This window comes from Trachymyrmex septentrionalis, unplaced genomic scaffold, assembly GCF_001594115.1.
Source record: "Trachymyrmex septentrionalis isolate Tsep2-gDNA-1 unplaced genomic scaffold, Tsep1.0 scaffold79, whole genome shotgun sequence".
In the NCBI taxonomy this organism is placed as follows: Eukaryota; Metazoa; Arthropoda; class Insecta; order Hymenoptera; family Formicidae; genus Trachymyrmex; species Trachymyrmex septentrionalis.
Window position 1 is genome coordinate 275,305 of NW_017305977.1, and position 15,398 is coordinate 290,702.

Sequence of the window (15,398 nt, forward strand, 5' to 3'; positions counted from 1 at the left end):
CACGCGTGCACGTGTATGTGTGTGTATGTAGGAATAATGAGACATACAGTTTACTTTGAAGTTCGGAAACTTTCTGCTTTAATCTGGAGACTTCATTTTGCAGCTCTTGATTGGTAGTCTGCGCATTAATGGACTCCTGTCTAGCTTGGTTCAGAAGAGTTTCCAGCCGTTCCACAGTCACGCGATCTCTAGTAATTTGATCTTGAACAATACTCTGCTCGGCTTGCAGTCTTGACAATTGCGCTTCGTACTGTATGAGAAAGAACAAGGCGATATAGACAAACTGAAGCGATGTGTAAAAAGTAGAAATGTATGGAATAGAAAGTAAGTAAATTTACATGCGTTTTCATGATGTCCTTATCACCAAGCTGCTCCGTAAGCGTATCCTTTTGTTGGTCCAACTTAACACATAGGTCCCTGACTGCCATTAGATCGGCTTCGACTCGATGTTTCTGTTCGATTTGTTGCTGCAGCTGCATCTCCATACTGGCGACGCTTTGCGTCAAATTGCTTATCTAAAGAAATCATTATATGCGTGAGAATGTTGAGATATTTACATCTCAAAAATTTATCGTATTGTTGATCCTGATTTAAATTAAATTATTTTCAGCTGAATATATCGCAATGTAAGATGTTGTAATGAGTGAAAATACCAATACAATTTTTCGTGTTTTCCTTGCATCAACTATAAAGAGAGCATAATACCTGAGTCTCATAACCCTTTATTAAACAGTCCCTGTCCGCTAATTGACGCTCAAGATCAAGTATCTGATGCCTCGCAGTTTGAAGAGCACCTCTAGCCTCCGCCGCCTCAGACTCTAAACTGTGATTGTTATTCTCCAGAACCGTCGCTTCTAAGCTGAGGCTTCGAAAATGGTTTAACATTTCCGTTCTCTCATTGTCCTAAAAAGATTGAGGTAAATAAGCAAATGTTGTTAATAAGATTCTGTCTGGATATACCTTCCGATTTAAGAGCTCCTCAGCACGACGGACCTCGCTGACATAAGTCTGCAGTTGTCTCTTCAAGTCATAACACTCAGCGCGCGAGGTTTCCAGTTCGCGTTGCATGTTTCGCATCTCGCAAGTCAACGCCGCCAAATCGTCCTGCAGTTTCCGATTCTCGTGAATTGCGTTCTCGCGATCTACCGACGCGGCCTCGAACTGCCGCTGTACCGACTCCATCTCCACCTGCAACGACCTGAGCTGACGTTCCTGCTCCGCGCTTTGATCGATGCATATTCTACAATAATATCATTATTGCATGTTCAAGAGCACAGAAAAATTAAATATTAAATTTAGAAAATAATTTAGGTTCTAATGAATTAAATCAAATAGAAACAGAAATAGTTTATAAGAGCCATTTATAAGAGCCATCATAAGGTTAACATGTGATCAAATCTTTTATTACGAAGGAATATAGTAACGACAAATGGTTAAACTCTCGATTAGAGTTCTCGATTAGACTTCTCGATTAGAGAGTCCTTATCAATGTACAATATTTATCTATATCTAATTAATGATTGAATTATTTTAAAATTTGTTGATTGCGATCCAATCATTAATTATATATAGACAATTATTGTATATTGATGGGGATTTTAATCGAGAGTGAAACGTTTACTGTATTCCTTCTGTAATAAAAGATTTAATCGTCAACCTTGTAGTGGCTCTTATAGGCTATTTTTCTTTCTATTTGAAAAATTAAATATCTAGTAGATTTAGAAAAATAATAAATTATTGTTTAATCGTATTATAATTATTGTAAAATGAGTCCTATACACAAAAAGAACGGTTTTGCAGAAGTATCAAAAAATTTCGCTCAACACAGATTTGAAAATTTTTTGTAGCATTGCTCATATTTGAATTTCCTATACAATTATTTTGAGAGTTCAGTAGATATATAGTTTAGATTACAGATTTACTGATTTGAGTGTCCTTTAGATTTGTGTGTGTGTGTGTGTGTGTGTGTGTGTGTGTGTGTCATAGAGGAGAATATCCTGAATGATTTCCAACAAGAGTTAAGTAGGGAATTGATTTAGAAGATATAATAAATTAAAATTTCATAATATGTAAGAAATGATTAAATTAATATAAGAGGTACTCGTATATTACATGCGAAATGGGATTATTCCCTCCCCCTCCCCCTCTCCACCCTTCTGCCTAAGGTCGTACGACTTTTCACGCGAAACGAGGTCCACTCCTCTGCTTACGGGGTGAAATAGGTCTGTTTCCTCGCTTCGCATGAAAAGTCGTACATCCTTATGACTGTTTCACATGGGTCTTCAAATAGACAAACTTTACTGTTCGTAGTATATCTCGTTCGTAGTATACCAACATCATCCTCTACATTATGTAACTTTAATTTACTATTATGTATCTCCAAAACCAATGCCATTCTCCATTTATGAGTAATTCTTGTGGAGAATCACTCAGTACACTTTTTCCTACAATGTATCTAAAGGGCTCAATCGGTGAAGTGTAATCAAATGCATATCGATAGTTGAACAGAATTATTTTCAGATCTGTATTTAACTCAATTTTTAGTTATTTTAGCAAAATCATTCTTTCCGTGTACTTAATATAATCTAGATTGTATAATTTTTCATTGTGATTTCATACAACAATGTTTGATCTGAGATCGTTTACGGATCAGGTATTCATTCATGGCGCAAGATACGTTTTCGAAAGGGGACAAGGGCAGCACAAACGAATTAGGTGTTCGTTATTTTCCAACTTGCATAACTCTTTCGAAATGAGGTATTTACGTGATTGGATTTTCGTATTATTATTTGTACAGATCTGATTTCTCAATGCCCGTAATTTCTTAATAAATCGAAAGCAAAACTGCAGACGAAATATCGATCTATTCATGTATACGTCACGTTTATGAATTAACCGATGTATACAAATGATATTGAACTGAATAACAACATTAAATATTGTAGATAAAATTTTCTCGGAAGAACTAGATAAGAGACCTGTAGCTTTCATCACGGAAAACGTTGATGCATGTCAATCAAAAGTCAATCATTCCCGACTTTCGACGAGCTAACGAGCGGAAACAAATCACGAATCGATGAAACTTGAGCTTCAAATCAAAGTCTCGCGGAGGAAGACAAACGTGTGGATCATCGATCATCTACCATCCGCATCGATTACGCACGGTGTGGTTTGCGTAATCGCGAGACCTGCAACGTGGCGCGTGCGAAAAATATCCGGATACCGCACGACTTTCTCTCGCCTTTCTTATCGTTCTTCTCAGCAGCAGCAGCAGCAGCAGCAGCAGCAACAGCAATCGTCTTCCGCGGAAGACGAACTGAGCATGAAAGTGAAAATCAATTCCGTCATGCGAATCGAGGAAAGCATTTTTCATGGGGCAGTGACAACCTTCTAATCGACGGTTCGGTTAGAAAGAAAAACTATTTTTTTATATTACTGAATATTAACTTGTAAATGACATCTGGAATCCGCATAAAAAAAATTTCCAACTTTTAGGTATTTGACAAAATCAATTTTACTTAACACACAGTTTTGAATGACATTTTGTTTTTCGAAAATTCAATATTACCAATCGATTGATTAGAAAATTTTATATTGACAAACATAGGTTTTATTTTAACTTTGTTTTTATCTTTCAGAAGATTAGAAGTGCATTCGGAGCTATTAACGCTATTCGTGTCATTCTGTTTTTGTTTTACATCTAAACAATGAAGATAGAATGACAGAAAGAGCGCTAATAGCGTTTCCTCGAACGTGTCATAGATAAAATGTTAAAAACGCCTGGTGCGGATTTGCATCCAAGTTCTTTATGCATACTTAATAGAGACATGTCCTTTATAGGTTAATAAATTAAAAATTTTCTAATGAACGCATTTCACATTAGAACAGAATGCCAATTTTAATAATCGATGATAATAAAATGTTAATATTATTAGGCATCAAAATCCATTTTAAGCAAATAAGATTTTCACTTCTTCGCTTATTTATGTTATTAACATCAGTCGATTTTCCATTTATTATTATTTAAATCTGAGTATAGGATTTAATAGAATTTTTAGAGCTAAATATCAGGAAAGGTGAGAAAAAATGGAAGCCGTTATTACGCTAACGTCTTCAACTAACGCCGAGAAATTTCTCATTACTTCGATAATACTGAGAGAAATGCTGTGGACTCCATAATCAAGTTTCTCATGGTTTGATCACGTGCGTATCTTTAGCAATTCGTCCGTTACGCTTCAGGACGGATTATCATGAAGCGATAATGGAAATTATATCACGGATGTTACAGAAGAATGCATTTTGCGATGCTCAAGGAAATGTGATTTTTATTTTCAGGCTTACGATAAGAGATATAAATTTCTCTTCTACAGACGGCGGAAGTTTTGTCGTAAGCAATACACCAATGATGTTTGCGAATAAATGTCGATTCCGGTAGTAAGTTACTAGTTTTTCCACATTTATTCTTCCCGACATGGAAGAGTTCCGTTTGCGAGGCATTCCGAAACTATAAATAGAAATTAAAATGTAAATCAAACATTTATGAGATAGAATCGAATCGAATAAAATCTTTGATAATATGTTGAAAATGAATTAACTCGGAATTTGAAATTTTTACGTCAAATCATCAAATCAAGTCGAATCTTTCTTATTCGAAAACAAATCAAATTCAAATTAAATCTTTCCAGATTTATATTAAAAGCTAATTTAAAAGTAATAAAGTATATTCAATAATCTTCTAGATTTTTTAAATAAACGAAAAAATAAATTATTTTCAATTTACAAGAATTGTGTATACATGGAACAAACAAAATAGATGATCGATTTAAAATCGAACTACCGATGATTCGAAGTTTCGAACTTATACAATTTCGAGTCTCAAATTTGAAAACAAATCAAATCCATTATGATTCGACTCAATTCCATTCAAATTTGAACTATTTGCATACCTCTGTAATGAGAATTAGTCTTGATAATTTTAAAAAATGGAAGACTGCACAATTGGATTGGCTCCAAATTCTATTCGTCATTTAATTATCGCGCTTTGCTTATATTCTTAACTTCTTAGATATTTATGCGTTTTATTCTCTCCTTCTTCAATAGTAGCTTAAAAGGAAAGTTCATGACGATATAGTGCAAAAGAAAAAGTGCCATAGAAAGTATTGCAAGTGCTCTACAAATATTCTGTTAATGCATGCAAGGATGCTCCTCACATCAGAATGCTTGACTTGGCAGATTCGTATTGGCTTAATTACGAAGTAAATCTAATTTTATACGTTTTATGAAATGCACAATTCATTCATGTCTATTTGTGACAATGTAGCCATTACCGAAATTTGTGTGATTGAATGGTAATGATCGGTACATGATGCACTTTTTATCGCAACGCATTAAATGTGAAAGTTATGCACAACATCAATAGTTCGATCAATAGCAACTCGCATTTTCTATTCTGTAATCCAGTTTTCTATTCTATAATCGCACACATAATAATAGCGCAAACTGTTCGAAAATCGTTTAATCTGCAATAAAATCTGCATTCATATAAAAAATGAGCTCCAAAAGCGACGAAACCTATTAAAATGATGAGTCAGAAAATGCATCATTAAAGAGGATTTACTGGACCTCCCCTCCCCCCTCTCTTTCTCACACACGCACGCACGCACGCACGCACGCACGCACGCACGCACGCACGCACGCACGCACGCACGCACGCACGCACGCACGCACGCACGCACGCACGCACGCACGCACGCACGCACGCACGCACGCACGCACGCACGCACGCGATCGCTCCCTCCCTCTCATTCCCTCACTCGCTCATTAACTTACTTAGCTTATTAACTCACTCTTTCACTCACTATTCTCTTTCATGATTGCCTAACAAAGTCAAAATTGATGGCAAGCGATATAAGTTCAATTTACAGAACCGTTCTAAAGAAGATACAGCCATGCATTGTGAACACTGTATTGATTCGTGAACATCTATAATTTTAATCTTCTGAACACTGAAGTTTTTCTCGCTGAGAATCTTTGATCTTTAATGATCTGAAGACAAATAAATTATTTATGAAATTAGCTTTAACAATTATTTATGAATTTAGCTTAGTATAGTAACAATACTATGCTGAGAAAAATATATATACATATATCCAAATTAAAAAAAAAATCCTTTCAAAAAGTAACAAACGGATACTTCCAATCATTTTGATCCGATAAAAAATTCGATCACATTTAATCGGAAATAAGTTCAGCGAAATTTTCGATAAAATACTTGTTTGTTACTTTTTGAACGGATAATTCGATTACATCATTTCCAAGGAATAGCAAATCCTTGAATTAATTTTTACATAAATTTAAAAACTCAATTGTACTGTCAAAAAGATACATCTTATTTACTTCCATCGTGAAATTCTATTTTGGGAACTTGTTTTTAAAGAATCATTTTAAAAATTAATTAGAACGTGAGTGAAAGATTTCATAATGCACTTTATTCTATTTAAAAATATGAGTATACTCATATTTAACAAATCAGAATAGAATAAAGTGCATAGCATTATGAAATCTTTCATATACAGGGTGTCCCGTAATTCATCCGACAACGCTCGTGAGCAGAAAAAACGAGAAGTCCTGTATCATTTTGCAATTTTCGCAATAGTTTTATTCTAGTATGGTATTGTTATTTTTGGTTATCTTCTCGCTAGGGTTTGTGAAACCCTGCAACTTTGTCATGTTATATCTCTGGACTGAATACGTATTTTTTAGCTTACAACGTGTGAAATTTATACCTCAAAGTCAGACAAAGACAGATAAATACGAATCAAATAAGTAATATTTTATTTTCAATTAATTACAATGCTTCAAAGAAATTTGGAAAAATTCGCAAAAATGATTACTTTGGATAAAAAATTCTCAAATTTTTAAATTTAATGTTTAAGCAAAAACCCGTACGATTTTTTTAGTTGATCCTTTGGACTAACAAAAAAAAAATAGTACGATATGAATCGCTCAAAAAAGTATAATTATTTGAACTATCGAAAATCGACATTTTTGAAGAATCTACATATTTTAAGTTATAATTAATAAATAAAATTATATTACTTGAACAATATAAAAGAGTAATAATATAAGTAGATAAAGGATTGTATATGTGTATAAATATTATTATAGTATATATAATTAAGTTCATTAAAATTTAGTTTAGAGGATGATGCAACACTCGCTCTAAAGCAATAAATCCGCCTCGGCCGAGCGATTTCCGAAGACTGACAGAAATGATAAAATTTCTACTATTTATTATATTGAAATATAATTCTTTTTAGTTCTACATTTTCATGTACTTACTTTTATACTATCCGAAACTACCAAGGTATCCAAAACTTACAAACTAATCACATGTGGATCCCAAGTACTCTCTTTGAACTTTTGTGCACTCTCACATCATCACAGAGAATAATATAAAAAAAAATCCTTGCAGGCTTATCATATCTATGGACAGTTAAAGTTTTTTTTCAGCCTTAATCCGGGCCTTCAAATTACAAAAGTTATAGCAATGTAAAAAATCGGGTGTTGAACCCATGAATATTAGGATTAACAAAAAATTAATTACTAAAAATTGCCGAATATTGGTCTTCAATAATTTTTTTTTCAAATAAATACTATCAACTTAACATTTTCTAAAATTTACTTTTCTCGTAAAGTTCATGTTAATAAAAATCAGAAAATGCAGTACTAAAAATTCTGAAAAAATTCATAGAGTTCTGTGAGAAGAAAATGAACTATTTTTGCCTCTTGCTGTTTTTCTGTGAAGTTTATAGCATTTGAGTAAAAAATTATTGAAAACCAATATTCAGCAATTTTTAGTAAAAAATATCTTGTTAACTACTGCGAAAATTGCAAAATAGTATAGGACTTTTCGACTTAGTTTAGTCCGCTTTATCTGCCCATGAACGTTTTTGGATGAATTTGGAACACCCTGTATATACAAAGAAAAAAAAATTGACAAAGAAAAAATTTTTTTTAATCGGCTTCTCAACTAAAAAAACTTCCATTTTATACCAAAAAAACACCCCTAAATTTTTATTTAAAAATATTAAGAGTTAGAGGTTGTTAGTGAACAATTTTTTAATCAAAGTTTCGATTTTCCTTAATACACGTTTGATTTAAAGCAAAAATGGCTTAATCCGGATTTTAAATATCGTACTATATGTTTTTTGGTCGCTAATCACAATGCATTAATTCATTTAGCTCTATGATATACACCTTAAGAAATACAACTCGATTAATGTAAAAAAAAAAAAACTAAATTTCGAGTTCAAGATCGATTTTAGCAAGGATCTAAGTGAGATCGTGTTTACTCCCCTTAAATTGTAGGTCTGTTCTCAGAACAAGATTCAGTTAAACTTTCCCGGGACCTCCTACAGTTTTATAATTTACTTTAAAAGTTGCATTTAACTGGATTATAAAACGTTTTTAAGGATAAAAACATTTTATTAACAAATTTTTAAATAAGTTTTAAAAAATTTTGTTTATAAGTTTCAAAATATATCACTTTGTGGTTTGGACATCCTCAAATCAAATGCCTCAATTTTACAATAAAAAACTTTTTATTAGAAAATGAAATGAATACATAATTTAAAAAATATACTCCATAATATGTAATTTATTTCAATTAATTAAATCATTTTTTTTAATTCATTTTATTTTCTAATAAAAAGTTTTTATCGTCAAATTGGCATTTGATTTGAGAATGTTAAAACTATAAAGCGATAATATACTTTAGAACTTGTAAAAAAATTTTTACAAGTTCTAGGCCCTGTAGGAGGTCCTGGAAAAATTCCAACTGATCTTGTTCTGGGTGAACAGATATACAATTTGAGAGAAGATCCATTTGAATGCTTGGAACTTTGCTAGAATCGACCTTGAACTCTTAAAAATTGTCATTTTTTTCATATTAATCGGGCTGTATTTCTTAAGGCGTATATTGTAGGGCTAAATGAATTATTACATTGTGTTTAGCGACCAAAAAAACATATAGTACCACATTTAAAATCCGGATTTAGTTAGTTAATTGTGCATCAAATATATTAAGAAAAATCGAAACTTAGATTTAAAAATCGTTCACACTAAATCTGAATATTTTTTTAATATAAATTTAAGGATGTTTTTTAGCATGAAATGAAAGCTTTTTAGCTAAGAGATCGATTAAAAAAATTTTTTTTTCTCGTCAATCTAATATACATATATATAAATTCACTATCTCGCGGCGATGCGGTGTCGCGTACTGTTTGAACGATTTTAACGAATCGGATATTTTCGGATCAAATGTAGCATATTTGATCGAATATCAAACTTGAGTGGATAAAATACCCTTTTTTTATCCATTCAAATAATGTTTAATCAAGTTATAAGTTTACCCGATAAAATTTTAACGATAGACAAATGTCTTAATTTTCATATTTTATCGGAAATTGCATTTTATCGGAAAAAGTATGGTTATTTCCGATGAAAATCACTTTTCTCAGTGAATCTTCAACTTGTTATTGCTCTCATTGAACAATGCTTGTCACTTAAAAATTACGCAGAAACGAAATTAAAATTATTTGATTCTTTAGAAGCAGTTCACAACAGCTCGAAAATATGTATGCACCGCTTTTGTTACATATAGTTAGCTCACGAGACCACGTAAAGGGGCATAGGTGCGTCCTTTGGAAGATTCTCTAGTTTGTACAGCATTACCGTTACAGGCAAAGGGCAATGCACGTTTCCTCGAAACCAAACTTATGTAAGAAGAGCTAAAGAGTCGAAGAGACGGTGAAAGAAGGAACCATTGTAATCCTATAAGGTACTTGAAATTATTCGAATAAACACAATCATTTAGCATAGATTTTAATAAAATTATTCTTCATTTCTCTCTCTGTACACCCTTATTTAACAAATTGAAGTGTTATACGAAGAAAAAAAAACAAGAAAAGCATTTTTTAAGAAAAAAATCTGTAAAAAATTTTTCTTTTGATGAATTTATTAAATAAATAAAGTCGATTTTTCATAATCAAAATTGTATACTATAGTTAATATTATTTATAATTATATCATTAGTAGAAGTTCTTTTTAAATTACATTTAAGTTAAATTAAAGTTAATAGCCTTAAAAATTTAATTTTAGTTAAGATAAAAGTTAATCCATAGTGACATTAATTAAATTAAAAGTTAATAAAAAAAAAGTAATTAAAGAGTTAAAAGTTAAATTTGTTTCATTTCATGATTTCAAGTTAACTTTTTTTTAACTAAATTGAAAAATTAAATAAACTTTTTTAACTAATAAGGACTTACATACAATATATTTTACGGATTTTGATCAGCTTTACGATTATTCTGGGGTATCAAAAAGTAATCCCTGTAAAGCAGTAAATTGCACTTCTGTATTCTTCGAGGAAATGATTTTAAGTCACAATGACGGATTGCTTTCAAATCTCTTTATTCTTTGTTTAAACATAAATAACATATTTGAAATTATTTAAAATTAGAAAATACATTCCGACGGACGCGAATGTGTATAAATATAGAGTATAGGATCCATATAATGCCAACCAATCCTGACGTTAACTTTTAAAAAATTAAATTACAAATTAATAGTTACCGATAAAATATAAGTATATAAAGTTAAAAAGTTAAGAGTTTAAAATGTAACTAAATGAAGTTAAAATTAATTAACTTTTTAACTTAATTTTTAACCTTTTAATTTAGCATTACCCAACCTTGGTTATTAGATATTCCTCTCTTGCTCTTTATACGTCTCTTTTTTTCTCTATCTTTCCTATCGGATATTATTGTACTTGTATAGCTGGGTTGTTCCACTTTTCGGTAAACTTCAGTTCACTGTCTTACTTTCTTACTCTCTTACTTTTTTGTTTCCAAAAGATAAATTACCAGTTTATCTGAAGATAGAACAACAGGCTCTATTCATAGTAAACCATTGCATGCATATAACACCATTTTCTGTAATGTTTGTGAACCTTTGCATTATATGATTAATCATGCGCTTTTTTAAACTGCACTAGAAATTTTGTGCAATTGTTAAATATCATTGTAACAACGATAGTCATTTTTAGTTTTAATGAAAAGATTAATTGTCTCTAGATTTATTTAATAATTCTATTAAATTTAAAATTTTATGAAATCGTATAATTCCATGTTAAAAAATAGATTTCGTTTATTAAATTAAGTAAAATTTTTAAGCTTTTTCCATTTTAAGAAAGACGAGATAAAAATAATTTTTATATATGTTATAATATTAAATTATTTTATATATAATATTTCTATAATGAATGTCTTCGTATTTTGAATTCCGAATGAGTTTCTCGATGTAGAATGCACGTTGCATTCATTGTTACTGAATGTATATGGAATATATACGGAAAGTCCTTATATTTCCTCGACAAAATCATTGAACTCAATTTGGAATGATCTCGTAATTTCTCAAGGCCATGGTAATTTAAGACGCTGATGTAACAGCAATTATTTCGAAAAACATGGCAATGATCCGCTCACGCTTGCCTCTTCATATTGAGATTGGATGAATGTCAAAGATAGTTATGCGTTTCTCGTTACTGGTTTCGGCTTTAGATTTCAGGTCCAGTATCGAATTATGCAACAGTTTATAAAAAAATCTACGCACTGCTCGCAAGCCGTAATGATCACTAATCGACAATGTTATTTCAGGAAAAGTCCAATGACGATGAAAGTTCTCTTCCTCATGTAACAGTTGTTGCGTAGAAGTGTCGCAATGATGATTCTTGAGAAAACTTTGAAGAGGCAAGCGGATAATCATGACATTACGCAAACAAAAAAGACATAAATTTGACGAAACCGGTTTTCTTATTATAGAATTCATTTTTTTACGGTTGCCCTAAAATGTTCATCAGATTTAAAGTTATTGCAATTTGAACGATATGAGAGCAAATACTCTTTATGTAAATGCATCAATGATGTTTATCCGTTCAACAAATTCTTTCTATCAAAATTCCATTCGATAAGTGGAATCAAATCGTAAATGATTTCATTGGATCAACGTTTCAGACATCTCGAAATCCTACGCGCGATATATTGATGTCTCCTTCATCGCAGATGCACGCGCAGAGAAGTGGAGGCATCTTATTGTTGCCAAACCGAATATAAAACACATGCTTGTTTAGATGTACATACCTCTACATACAGCATCAAAATTTTATAATGCACCAAAAGTGTCAGGTGCACATTCGTCGCATCGAATATAACGCATTAAACTTTCTACCTTTTTTTAAAAGTACAAATGTCGTATCAATGATCTAAAAATGAACGGACATAGATGAAAAGGTTCACAAACAAAATGTTTAAAGTGCCACTGCATTTCGATGTATATATTGTGAAAAAATTTTATAAATGAAGAATTAAAGTTTATTCAATCGGCGTGAATCACATTTAACTCAGATATGATGCAACAAAACATGAAAAGCGTACGAAAAAAAAGATGTATTAAGGACAAAAGGGAGATTTGTACGAATTGAAGGCGAAATTGGCGAATTTATTTCAGGGAATAGATGAATTCAGTTCTCTATTTAAGCGACATTTACTACTATATTTAGAAAATTAAGAATTATGAAAGATGTGTGTGAAAGTATAGCGTGATGCCAAATTAATAATCAATAAAATATATTTGACATCACATTATCAAAAATTCGTTCGCTCTTTCGTACGTTTTGATTGATTTAACTTCGAGCCATATTCAGCAAAGAAAAAATATGATACGCTATCAGAAAGATTGAGATGAAGTCATTTTTAGATTGCCAGAACTAAGTTGTACTATTCCATTCTGGTCCAAATAAAAGAATGCTGAGATAAAGGAATACGTATGTACAGATATTGTCAAAAGGAGATAGAGGAGGTGCAGAAATTTAAGTATCTAGGTTTTACTCTGAACAGATGGGATAAAACTATAAAGATTACATTAAGGAATTATGTAGAAAAGATAAGCTGATGGTCTGGGGGGGAGTCTAGGTGAGAAAATGTGCAAGAATGATTTTCCCCGTACGCACTCGATCAATCACAGGGTTGGACAAGCGAAGGAGGATAGTCCATCCCCCGCTTTGGTGGATTCGGTTTTGGTCAAGTTAGGTAACAGCATAGAGTCGCGGAGTTGGGACGAACGCGAGTCAGTCTCGCCAAGCCTTCTGCTGCGATAAGATCGACGACAATGACGGGACACGATGAGGCTTAACGCGAGATTTTGATATGGAATGCGGAGGACCGAGAGAAACGACAATTCGCGAAATAGTGGAGTGACAGAGGGTACAATCGTGATTGTCGTTAGCGAACGACAGCATCATGAGGACGATAATGAGGTATGTTTCAGCGAAATTAAAATTGTTCAATAATGAAAGTCCTAGGTAGAACACAGAAGTTGATATAAGAAGAACGTGATAATTTTATTTGTCATTTAATGATGATAACATTCTTCTGATATCATGATTTTATTAGAAAAAAAAATCTTGTATTAATTAAAATTCTGGTAGATTCAATTACGAAAGATACAAATCAGACATTTACGTCCATTTCTATCAATATATAGATTAATTTTAATCTTGGTTTAACTTGTATTTTATCTTGTTCTGGTTTTCAAAATTAGAAAAGAACAAAAAGTAGATTAAATCGAAATTTAAAATTAATCTACATTAGAAGAAATGGATATTAGGGCAATTTTGGCTAAACTCTAATCAACTTAATAAGCAGTTAACTCGACCGGCAGGATCATTTAAGACAAAAGACCTCTTCTTTCCAATTCGTTACTCTTATGCTTTATTAGCAACATAATTTTATTAATTTAATAATAAACTTTATTTATATTATTTAATAAAATAGTATTGATTAAAAGTTAATCAGTGCTAAAAATTTGATCGAAGTCCTTATAGTTAAATCTATCACACATTCTAGAGGTAACCAGAAATTTAATTATGATAATAATCAAAATTCTGATATTCATATGATCAGAATTCGAATTTGTATTTCATGATCAGAATTTTGGTTTGTATTTCTTCTTGATACGTAATAGTTTTTTAAAAGTTCTGTGTTATATCTGATATTGCGCTCATGATAAGTAGTACGTCTAATTCGGAATTAAGTAAGCGATGATTGAAATCCTCTTCGAAGGATTAAACAAATTGATATTCAATTCATACGATCCTTTCGCTATAATATATCGGAGTTGCAATCGGATGTGAGAGGACGACCTGGCAATGTCTGTAACATAATATCCTTGAATCCCACGAAATTTGAACTTCGCATGAAAAAAGTGAAGGAAATTATGAGGAAATTGAACGAAAAGACCATATACATCGGCTCAAAATTAAAATCGAACATGCCAAAAACTCAGAAAAAGTTAAAATTAACAGAGAATTCGCTTCATTTGTCTTCATTCAGCATCGAGCAAAAAACTACGCGGATGATTGATGTTACGTGAATGCGTTGTTTGTATTGCGTGATTTTCTGCGCGGCGTAGATCGATTGTAAGATATTAGCAGACACTTTCTTTTTACGGGAACGTAAATCCACCACGCTTCCGAGACGCGCGAGTACGCGTGATTATTATATAAGCACAATTCTAATGGTAATCAAAGCAATTCGAAACATCCCAGAATTCCTCGTAGCACTGCGCAAGTTGCGAACGCGAACATCCACATGTGTATGCATGTAAAACGAGTGACTCGAGTAATAACAGGTTATTACAATTTAACGACACGGAAGGTGGAGAAAGTGCATCTGGTGAAGAAAGTAAAATTATAACGAATAAATAATATATAATAACGTGTCACAGAAGTGTCGCGGACTTAGTAAAATACTGTAATTTATTTCACTACTATAATTTTGTTAAAAATGTGACATTATGTCTTAAAAGTTGCATGAATCAAATAACACGACATCTGTTAGAATATTTTACATATCTTTATTTCTCTTCCAATTAATAAACCAATTAAATATACTACTGGAATCAAAATTATTTTTTATATAATTCCGAATGTATTATTTAAGAAGGCAGATATATTTCAAAAAAATGGCAATCAAAAAACACTTTTTTAACAAAAATAGAAAAAAGAAAGTAGAAAAAAATAGAAAATTTTAAGAAACTGAATTGTTTTTTGTATATTTAAGTTATTATGTGTGTATTTAAATCATATATATAAAATGATTTCTTAATATGTCTAAATATTAAAAAAAAATTAAATTTTTTTTGCGGTTAGAAGCAAATAATAAAAAAAAATAACTAAAAAATATTTTTGATTCTTATCCCATTTGTCATCTGATAGCACTTTCCAGTCTTGTAATCTTAATTTGACAAAAAAAAAACGAGAAAATAAATCATTGCAAGAG

General features: G+C 31.6%; 2 protein-coding genes and 1 long non-coding RNA gene across 3 annotated transcripts in view; 2 read left to right on the forward strand and 1 right to left on the reverse strand.

Moving 5' to 3' along the window:
* The window catches only part of LOC108754351, a 9,173-nt gene extending 2,517 nt beyond the window's left edge, over positions 1-6,656 (forward strand). The window contains exon 3 of the long non-coding RNA XR_001939701.1: positions 6,623-6,656. This is a non-coding gene — a long non-coding RNA (uncharacterized LOC108754351). The remainder of the gene's footprint in view (positions 1-6,622) is intronic.
* Positions 1-15,398, reverse strand: part of LOC108754349 (centrosomal protein of 135 kDa) — a 40,321-nt gene that overhangs the window by 1,554 nt on the left and 23,369 nt on the right. The window contains 4 exon segments of the mRNA XM_018496588.1: positions 48-250; positions 339-515; positions 706-903; positions 961-1,240. Of these exon segments, the coding sequence (XP_018352090.1) occupies positions 48-250; positions 339-515; positions 706-903; positions 961-1,240 (858 nt within the window).
* The window catches only part of LOC108754350, a 14,553-nt gene continuing 12,341 nt past the window's right edge, over positions 13,187-15,398 (forward strand). The window contains exon 1 of the mRNA XM_018496589.1: positions 13,187-13,375. Coding sequence (XP_018352091.1) covers positions 13,359-13,375 — 17 coding nt within the window. The 5' untranslated portion in view covers positions 13,187-13,358. The remainder of the gene's footprint in view (positions 13,376-15,398) is intronic.